The sequence below is a fragment of the Rhea americana genome, unplaced genomic scaffold, assembly GCF_003343005.1.
Source record: "Rhea americana isolate MKP2758 unplaced genomic scaffold, rheAme1 scaffold_54, whole genome shotgun sequence".
Classification (NCBI taxonomy): domain Eukaryota; kingdom Metazoa; phylum Chordata; class Aves; order Rheiformes; family Rheidae; genus Rhea; species Rhea americana.
This window is the reverse complement of record NW_028186690.1, coordinates 4,007,867-4,018,595: the sequence shown is the minus strand read 5'-3', so window position 1 is coordinate 4,018,595 and position 10,729 is coordinate 4,007,867. Positions and strand designations below refer to the sequence as shown.

The 10,729-nt window shown below is 38.6% G+C and overlaps 1 protein-coding gene across 1 annotated transcript; it reads left to right on the top strand.

Annotated features, from left to right (window-relative positions):
* The first annotated feature begins 199 nt into the window (after positions 1 to 199).
* SMIM30 (small integral membrane protein 30) lies at positions 200 to 3,680 on the top strand. Its single transcript, XM_085318550.1, has 2 exons — positions 200 to 440; positions 925 to 3,680. Exon 2 carries the CDS (start codon positions 1,000 to 1,002, stop codon positions 1,183 to 1,185), a length of 186 nt encoding a protein of 61 aa, XP_085174676.1. The 5' UTR covers positions 200 to 440; positions 925 to 999; the 3' UTR covers positions 1,186 to 3,680.
* Positions 3,681 to 10,729: the final 7,049 nt, after the last annotated feature.

Here is a 10,729-nt window from a genome sequence, read left to right as displayed (position 1 = left end):
AGCCGCGGGGCCGCGGGGTGGAGCCGTCCGGTCCCGTCGCCCTGTCCCGTCCCGGGCGCCCTCGGGGGAGCGGGAGGGAAGGAGACGCCGGGATCTGCCCCGGGTTGCACAAGCACCGGGGCAAGTCAGGGAGGAGGTTTGGGCGCTGTCAKGGTCGGTTGGTTGGTTGATTGCGGGGTTTTTACACCAAAACCGAGCTATTCCTGCAGGGTGAACCACTTCGGGGTAGTTACACTTAATATTGCTATGTGGAAGCTCTGGTGTGGAATAATGGGGAGATTTGTTTCYTTGTGTTTGCTGTAGTGCGCTTCACCGAAGATACTTCGTGTGTGACCTGGGACAAGACATTTACTTACCTTTTCTTTCCTTTGGTCCCTTCATGGTTATCTAAACAGAAGTTTTTTGAAGCTGGAGAAAACAGAAAAGGCGTTTGTCTTCAAGTAAGTATATTCAYGTGGGGACATAACCAGAAGAGGGACTGACAGTTAAATTTGCATCCTCTCTAGCGTGGAGTAATCCTCCCATGTACACCACTCCCAGAGCCATTCCTTACTGAAAGGTGTAGGATAAGCTTTATGCACTAATTAAAATTATCCARTTGTAAAAGCCTAGTGAAAAATGCACCTTTAGCATAGCATGAGGCACTGATGATTACAGGCAGGCGAGCATATTCACTCCTTATCTTGYGATAAGACTTCAAGAGACTTGTTTCCACAGAGTTATATAGCAAGAGAGCAAGCCCACAGTAGTTATCTTATGATAGTAAGTCATTTATTTTCCTAGTTATCTATGAAGATAAAACCTAAATTTCTCAACTCCCACACAGACACTTGCAATATCTCAGTCACGCTGGTTGACTTTTGGAAAGACAATTCAAAGGGGGAGGAAGGGAAGCCTGTCATGTTCCTTCTGTTTTCCTTGCAGATGCTGCTATAGTACCAGCTTTCCACATCTTGTTTCCTCATTTCACTGACCTTGTGCACTCAGCTGGTCAGCAGCATGCTTTCTACTGGGAACACCTCAAAACTTTTCCTAGTGCTCGTTTCGTTGCTGCTTATGCTGCCAGCAGTTGAAGGCCTGGATGCTGGAGACACAGTGGCCTTCTTGCTGGGCCTCACTGTCAGTGTCATTGGATTCTGTGCCTGTCTCGGCTTGTATGCGAGGAAAAGAAATGGACAGCAATGAGGTCAAGAAGATGCACAAACACAGTGTAACTGTGCTGGGATTGAGATCTGGGGTCTAAAACTAAGCTTTGGTATTGGATAACACTCAAAAATGTGAAATAGATAATTCTGCAAGCCCCTTACTGTGCAATACTACAGAATAAAGACCAGGCACAGTAAAAAGGATTTGTAGGATCTATTCCTGTGACAGTAAGATGATTTCATATTGCCTGTGATTAAATATTTCCGTAGAGATGGTAAGAACTTTTCAGAAGGGAGAAAGAAAGTCATAGGCTGGTTCATAGTAAATGTTTATAAATGTATGACAGAGCCCATGCAACAAGTTCCACAATTTTGGTTTCAGAGTTAGGAGGAAGCAGCTATTAATCTTCTAGTCAGGATGACAAGGCTTTGGAGGTATTGAAGCACTTACGATTAGATAAGTAAAGAGCATGCTGCTCAAACTTAGTTTGTGTGTGTGCATTCACATTCTTTGTAATGACAGTTAAACCCCTCACAGCTCACTTTTGGTGTCCTAGGGATGAGACTTGGGAGAACTAAGAAAACATCAAAGCTTTTTACTTCTGTATTTTTATTTTAGAACGTACTTCTTCTGTAGCCTCTGTTTTTGTTCCAAAATGATTGCACTTAAGAAAGGGACCATGATTTTTCTTTCACGTGTATTTCATAGAAAGTGTACTTAAAGCTTCATGAATCAAATGAGGGGGGCATTTTATATCTTTTGTCTATTTTCTGTACTCAGCTTTCATTTAAGCACACCAGGTTTAAGGGTTAATTCATTTGGTGGTTTGTTTTTGATTTTTTTTTTCTGAAACTGAAGACCCACCTATTTTATTAAGGTATTATGCRTATTATTTCTGCATTAGGGGTTATTAGAATTACAACAATGCAGTTATGCACATGTTCCTTTTTTCAATATGATGAATAAATAAACCAACTTCTTTGGATATAATCATGGTTTTATTGAACAGGTCCCTAGTACTTCAATGTCGTCCTCATGACAAACTTAAGTTGTTAACTGCACATTTAAGCTTCTTATGTAATTGATGTGTCAGAGTTCCATGGAAGATTAGGACCAAAGACAAAGTAAAAAATCATGATGCAAAATGGTTGGCTGTTAATAACCTTATTCTATTCATGCTTAGATTGTCTGGCATGAGTTGATTTTGATTTTATGCGATGTAGTTGAAAGAATCTAGCTACCTAGTAGCATGTGCAGGACCTGCTTCTTTCTTTTAGTAGTGAAGGGGAAGTGGCGCAGCCAAGAGTGTTTGTCTACACAAATCCCTCTGGCTTCTTGAGGTGTTCTAGCTGCCAGTTTGATAAAAGGATCACAGTCTGTAAAAGCAAGTAAGTAACAGCAACAGAATAAGGAGCCTAGGAAGGTAAGCTATCCATGCTCCACAGAATTTCCTCCTGATCTTGTGCTGTGGGCACTGCACACTTATGCTGGAAATACTTTTGTATTTCAGAGCTGGGGAAGAAGGTTAGATGTGATGCAAAGCGATGTATCTTTATAGTCTCCTCCCCCTCCCTCCCCCCCCAAAATATGTCTGGTCATTGGAGCGCGAAGTGGTGGTTGAAAGTATTGTCTGGTGGGTCTTACATAAGTAACTGAGTGGACAGATTATATCTGGATTTCTCCAAATTGTAAGGTTTCTGTCTGTGATTTGTAACTTTTGGCTTCTGTCTCCCATCTTCTGAGGAGACATAAGCCATGGTTATTTTAATCTTGCAATTTCTCTAAATTACCATGGTTGACGGAGAAAGGTAAAAGGAGAGCTTCTAAAATGTGCAGTTGAAAATGCAGGGCTCAACCCAGCTAGCCACAGGAATGTAGGTTGTGCTGCTCTGTTCCTGCTGCTCGAGGTATAGGAAGTGTAGAGGTCCCATGACAGCTTTGCCAGGTAGCTGTCTGAAACCTTTTTGTGGCTTCCCTAAGTCAGAATGTGACAGCTGTTGTGGTGACAGAAATTTATAACCTTAAGAGGAGTTTCAGAGGGTAGGATAATGCCTCATCTTCACAGGCTGCCCACCTGCTACAGAGGAACATACATGAGATTATGCTATGGGGCAGATGCAARTATGTCCTATTACATTGTATGAAGAGAAGTACATACGAAGTTTGACTTTTCATATTTGAACCCTGCTAAACCATTACTCAGCCTTGTTAGCTTTTCTCAAAAATCTTTTTCTTCACTTTGGAAAAGATCCCTGGTAATAGTTTCACAGAATTGTGCAACAGTTTCACCCTGTAAAGCAGGAGAACAAAACCTTAGCACCATAATTACTGTCAATCGATAGGGATATCGGGGACTGTGTTGAGACTGTAGCTTGTTGAGAGGTGTTTGCACCACGTAGGGTGTGTTTCCTGGATTCTGACAGAAGCAATTGTATTGTTAAAAGCTTGCATTTTTTGATGACTCAATAGTAGTATAGCACTGGATATCCTTGTTTTTCTTCTGTTTTAATAAATATCTATGTGTTTTGTCATCAGTTTGATGAAGTGGTTCTTATGAAAAGGAAAATAAGAATAAGAGAATAGGCTGAAACTGCTGAATTTTTATATTAAATATTATTTTGTTCTTTTGCTTAGATTAGATAACTTTACAAACTAATGTGATATAAGACATATTTTCAGTTGACCTTTTGTACCATGAATATATTTGTCTTTGTCCTATTACTTTATATATAAAAATTACCTCATTTCCATATCAATTACTCTAGAGCACTTTAAAGGAGCTGGTCCTGTTACTTTGAAATMGACAGCATTCAACTGCAAAGCCCGTTATTCCAGTACAAGAGAAACTTGAAGTATTTCCTTTTTCCTTTAGACTGTGAATTTTCAACATTATGATTATGTAGTTGCCTTTATAGTACAAAAGTCATTCATGGCAATTTTCTAGCTGGAGACCCAGGGAGATAAAGGACCATTTTCATTTTTTCTAAATATATATATATATATATATATATATATATATATAATGTTCTAGTCCTTTATAGTTACTTGAATGATACAGTTTTTAGACTTCAAAAGAGCTTGTTTTATCTCAACATTTTATGAAAACAGGGTTCTAGTTCTTTTGGTACTCAGCTGAGTGCACAAAGCCATTCACTTTGTGCACTAAACTAATATCATTAGTGGCTGTCTTCAGAGCAGAAAGCAAAACACAATCTACCCTCTAATTAATGTAAGAAAGTTGTAAATCAGGAGCTAATCCTTTTGACTGCTATGATTTCCATCTGCTTTAACAACAGTGTAGCTCAAAATCAGCCATCCTACAAACATTTAACAACGAGCATACAGTCTATTTGTGAACAGAGAGGACAGAAGTCTTTCATTGCTCATTGCGGAGCTTCAAGCACTACAGAACAGCCAGGGCTTTGCCATTTTACTGTGAACAGCACTACTTGGGAATGGCATGCAAACACTTCACTTGGTAACTAATGTGTTTGTCTTTCTTGATGTTTTAAAACTGATAAACCACTGCTGTGAACCCTTTTTTTCCCACTCAGATAAATGCTGCTAATGGTGATGCCACTTTAATACTCCAGTGAGACTCAGCAGTTCTACAGCATCTTTCATCTGAGAGCTCCAAGGTGCTTGCAGATACTAATGTTTGCATCCCTACAGTATCCTTTTATGAATGAGAAAACTGATAGGAGAGTCAGTGACTTGACTGCTGTTTCACAGGAAGCATGTGCTATCTCCACGATGCTCACAGAGATTTCTGGAGCCTCGTGTGGTTACAGCTGTCAAGCTACATGCCCCCACCCCAGGAGCTACACCTGGACTAGCCCATCATCCGTGTACCCACTAGATGATGTCTGAAGCTTTGGTTCCTGTTTTTTTTGCAAAAAGCTGTTTGCATAGGCTTTGTGAGAAGGGAGTAGGGAGTTGAGTTCACTGTTTATAATAAGATAAAACATGACTAAATGGAAGAACCATAATAGGTCTGTTACCATGGTACAGGCTCTAATTGTTATCCTACAAAAGTAACCTTTCCATTCATTTTACATCTGATGAAAGGCTTGGCAGATCTAAGCTGATGTAATGACAAGAGATCGTTAGGAGTGGTAGAAAGAAGAGTTTGGATCTACTTGTCCTCCCAATTTGCACATGAACAAGTTGTTAGTAAATGATCTGAAGTCAACAGAAAGTGAGGTTGTTCACCAAATTAGAAATATAAGACCAGTAATTGAGAACCTCATCCAGCAAAACATGTAGAGACAGATTTCAAGTGACTGAAGGTACTCAGGACTAAAACTTAATTCCCAGTGAAATCAATCTTCAGAACTTTTAAAGGACAAATTTTTAATATGCTAGATATTGACTGACAAAAAAATGCACTGAAAAAATTATTGAAGAATGTAAACAGTTTTAAAATTATGAAGATTTTCTGTTCATGTGAATAGGCAATAGCACCTAAATATTACATTTCCAATATTCAGAAAGAACACTAATATGTAGTGCATCTCCAAAAAGCAAATTAGGAAAACAATGGTGATGCACCTCCTAAATTTAATCTGCATGAAAAGCTAGATCTATTTTGAGCTGAAAAATGAAAGACCAATAAAATTAAATAGATATTCAAAACATGATCACATTTTCTACTGCACTCCTCAGCTTAGTTTCTCCTTAATGAAACTTGAAAACGTGGGAGATTTTATCAAATTAACGTGTAGGCACAACAGGCAGTTAGCATGTCCTTTTGTTTCTGGATCAGTTTTCTGATCAGATCAGAACCTAGATATTCACACAAAAAAGAAAAAAATGAAAAAAAAGAAAGAAAACAAGGCTGCCCTTCAGACTGCAAAGCAAAGCAAACAGTTTAAGACCTGTAACTGAAGTGGCCCCTAGCAGTACCAGGAGTTCCAATATTAGAGAGACAGGGTTGGGGTGAAGTTTGCTCTGCTTGAGGCTTACTGTATTGTCTGCATTCCTCTCCCCTAGTCTTTATCTTGGAATTTTAATTGGAAACATTATGGACCATTTTCCCAGCTGCCATTTATTCAAGGCACTAAAATGAGTGTAGACGGCTTCATACTTGTCCTCCACTTTGCAGCTACAAGAGCTTGAGAATTACCTTTTCTTTCCGAATGAAGTCAAAATTCTGCAGAGCAACATAGTTGTGTAAAACTTACTGGAGGGCCTGTCTTTTTCCTTTATGCAAATATGTTCACTTTCTAGTCCATGAATTACCTGTGAAACCAGAATGCCATAAAGTACTTCTAGAACTGCTCAAAGGCATTTTCTGCCAACCATTCTCAGAACTCAGTTGGCTACGGAAATTATGTGGTAAATACCTGCACTTATTTCTCAGATTTTAACCTAACATGATCTAGCAGTGATTGTTCATAAGTAAGTCATGTGGCAGTAGTTTCAAACTTTATCTGGATCTATTGAAAAGATCTGGAGGATCAGCAGAAACCATTTTGACTCATTTTTCTTCGAAAGCAGGTACTTATTTCAGTGTCTACATGAATAGCAAGGAACAATTGCACCAATTTAAAGTTTGATGTTTTAAGAAAAGCCTTTTGTGGTCAACTTAAAGAAGTTTATCTGGTGTTCTGACAGAGTTTATAGTCTATAGAGGGACAATTGTATCTACCAAAAATCTTTTTCATAGAAAGTACTATTTAAATGGGACGTAAACAAATCACTTTTTGTTTTCTCACAGAAAATAAAGACATTGATCATATATCCAGAGCAGTTGCCAATAAGAAACAAGTATTCAGCAATAAATGTCACACAGTAATGCTTTCTTCCTGTTGTATTTGCAGAGAAAAAAACATAAATTACAGAAACTGTAACATTAAAAATAGGCAAAAAGTATTTTTCCAAAACCAAATCAGTGCTATCTGGTAATGACTATGGCCTAGTGAAAAACTCAGTGAAGTCAGCTGGAAAGATTTTATTGTCTTAAAATCAAATCAAGCTCTCTCAAAAGAGTAGCCAAACAGTATCTTTTGAACACTATGCAACTTACATAGGACCACTTCTCATGCCAGGGTTACGGCAGTGAGCTGCCCTGATGCAGGGGATGCTGGATAATCTGAAATCCTGTCCAAGAAGTGAGCCATAGCCAGGTCTCCCTGGGCTCCAACTTCACATCTAGGCCAATGCTGCCTTCTCCCCCCAGGGTGCCATCTCCTGGTGTGACAAAAGCTGGGTGGTCAAGTTTTTGCTTAGACACTCTTAGGGATAGCTGTGTGACTTATTATCAGTTTGACCATCTCTGTCTTTCTTCCATGCTTGGTTTCAGGTTTTGGGGAATTAGTATTTTATGTTACACTTTATTTTTTTAAAAAGTAAGTATTTATTGGAAATACAGAATTTATATGGGCTGAGGTGTGTGCTTGGGGATTTGAGAGAAGTAGAAAAGCAGAGATCACACTGTCAGAGCTCAAAGTTGGCTGAAAGAATATTTTTAAATTGTCCATCAACAGAAGAGGAAAAAAAAACATCTTTGGGAAGAGATCATGCCAGAAAATGGACTAGATGACCTGCAAAGGTCCCTTCCAATCTAATTTACTCTGCAATTCTATGAAATCCTAATTGTAAATGGTGATGCATAAACAGCAACTCAATTCACTTGTATCTTTATGGTAAACAAGGATATATTTGTGGTGAACAAATCTAATCACAGTGTGAGTCCATAGGGAACCTGACTGCAAGAGCTGTGAGGCTGTTCAGTCATCATGTAAGACTACAGGGAAACCAGATGTACCAGGATTCTCCCACTGTGCCTAGTGAAACTCAATCCCTGAGGCATTAAAAGGTTATGGAAAAAAGGGAGCAAATACAGCATATGTACAGTAATCCTCTTTTTATGCTGGGATTTTAAAAGAGGGGCTTATGGGGCTAGTACTATACTCCAAATGGAATTCAGTGCTTCAATTCAAAGCCCCAAATGCTAATTATCTCGGCCTGACAAAGTCAATTTTTCGAAAATATTAAGGCTTGACAGCTTAAGTGAAAGACTGTGTTGCACAGAGTTCCCTTTGACATCACTGGGGGTTCTGGACAAGATCAAAGACAGTACATAGGTCACAATAACCATGTCTCTGGTATGGAGAGGTCCCTGTCATTTGACCAGTAATGCACCCAGCATGAGATGGTGCTCATGATGGAACTATAGTGTCCATCCCCTTAGGGAAATATTAGTTGAATTTTTTATTTGAATAACTGAATGCTAAATTTTCATCTGGTTAAAAAGCAGCATGCAGTTGCTGAAATCAGTGCAGTCATCCTGATTTAAATTCATTTTGAACAGAAATCACAAGAGGCTTTATTCTGACCTTGCACCAGCCCTTACACTTCTGTGTAATACAGTCGACTTATTCTCGATTTCCATTTATGTGAAAATCTAAATTGGTTCTTAAAATAGATGCTGTCTTTTTTTTTCTCTCAGTCTGCTACTAGTAAATTATTTGACCTACATCTCAATAAATAATAGAAAAAATGTTCTCCCCATTCCTATTTCACAAATACACTTCAGAAGTTAAATGTTCAGCTTTGACTCCATTGTCTCCTCCCTGCAAGACTTATCAACCAAAGAAAAGGACTGGAGCATCTCTCTTAGGAGGGAAGGCTGCAAGAGCTGGGCCTGTTTAGCCTGGAGAAGAGAAGAATTATATCAAAATCTACAGATATCTTAAGGGAGGGTGTCAGACTCTGTCAGACTCTTTTCAGTGGTCCCCAGCAACAGGACAAGAGGCAACAGGCACAAACTGAAACACAGGAAGTTCAATCTGARCATGAGGAAGAACTWCTTTCCTGTGAGGGTGACAGAGCAATGGAGCAGGTTGCCAAGAGAGGTTGTGGAGTCTCCTTCTCTGCAGATATTCAAATCCTACCTGGACATGATCCTGTGCAATGTGCTGTAGGTGACCCTGCTTGAGCAGGGGTGGGGTTTGTCTAGGTGATCTCCAGAGGTCCCTTCCAACCTTAACGGTTCTGTGATCCTGTGATTCTGTGAAAAGGGAAATCCACAAGACAACCCACTCTCAACACTAACATAAGGTGTCTATTCACACTTCTAATGCATGTGTTATATACAGATGTCCATGATATATATCAGCTTATACCTCTGTCTTAATTTTCTACCATTTCAATGAAACAATCCTATATTGTGTCTGTTAGTGTTCCACAATAATTCTTTTCACCTAGTTCACATAAAGTTCTCTGTATTAAATGAGAAGCACCTTSTAAATTTTTTTCCTATTCAGAAGTAACAGTGAAATTCCAGTAAAAAAAGATTATGTGCTCCCAATTTCAGATGGGCCAACAGGTTATTACAGCAGCAGGTTAGAAATGTAATGTGCTCAGAATCTGAATTCTTCCTTCAGTTTTGCCAGAGGTTTCTTTGCTTAACTCCCAATAGACTCAATGAGAATTAACCATGAAAATCCCTTTTGCTTCCAAAGCAATACTGACATTGCAATACTGAGGGAATGGAATGCAGAATGTGTGAACACTTGATGTACACTATCTAAATAAACTAACAATGTCTTAACAATGAAGTCTTAATAATTTGAAATAGGCTGTACATCATAGTGTTGTCAGGTTGTTGCTTTAATATATCATACTGCCAACTGTCTTAACTCAGGACTAAGAAAATTGCCTGAAGATATATATGATACAACAAAATAGAGGTTTTTAGGAAGCAAATGTCATAGAAACAGGGCAAAGAGGCACCCACATACACACTTTAAATACACTCTATTTCATGTAGTAGTAGTAGCTGAGCCATTTGTTCAGTAAGAATTGCATGTTCAGCTCTTAAAGGGCTGGGCTTTGGGGTTTTTTGTTATCTCCTGTTGAAAAAACATTTTCTGTTCCTCCTCACTTTGTAACAGCTGCACTCTGATTTCTCAAGAAATAAATGCTAAGGAACTTGATGAGTGAAAGATTGTTATTTTCATTGTTGAACCAGTTGATCCCTGCCACCTGCTTACAGTAACTACTTCTAGTCTTATTAACAAGACTGAGAAATGTGCAGCTTACAGGAAACAGAGACATTTGCATAGAGTTTTTTAAGTACATATGTTCTTCTCTGATTACCACAGAAATAATAAAAGCCCATAAACTACACTGGTGCAAACTGTCACTTCTAGGATTCACTCACTGCCAGAACAAACATTTTACCATTTCCTGGTATAAACACTTCAGAAATTCTTTCTTAARACTGCTATATAATGCAGTTGTATTCACTTTAAAGCATTCTTAAGTCTTAAGCCACAACGCTGAGTCAAAGTCCACTAAACTTCTATTCCTTTCCTCATTTTAGCACTATGAAACCCAAAGCAAAAATGTCAATGTATTCTTAGTACTAGTAGTCACACATCCTCTTACTCTTTCCTACATTGTTCAGTTTCAGAAACATCAAAGCATGATTGAAAATGTTAGTTTTTTACATGAAAAAAAGAAGTATTTTATTTCCTGTCTTGAAATGTTCTACTTATCTGGTCATTAGCAGCCATATTTAAATATCCATATCTTCAATTTCACAGATTGTTAAGTAAGGGTTAAAGGGTTTAAG

Bases quoted from the DNA above. Each gene is read 5' to 3' on its own strand.
- SMIM30 (XM_085318550.1), top strand. From the start codon at position 1,000: ATGCTTTCTACTGGGAACACCTCAAAACTTTTCCTAGTGCTCGTTTCG.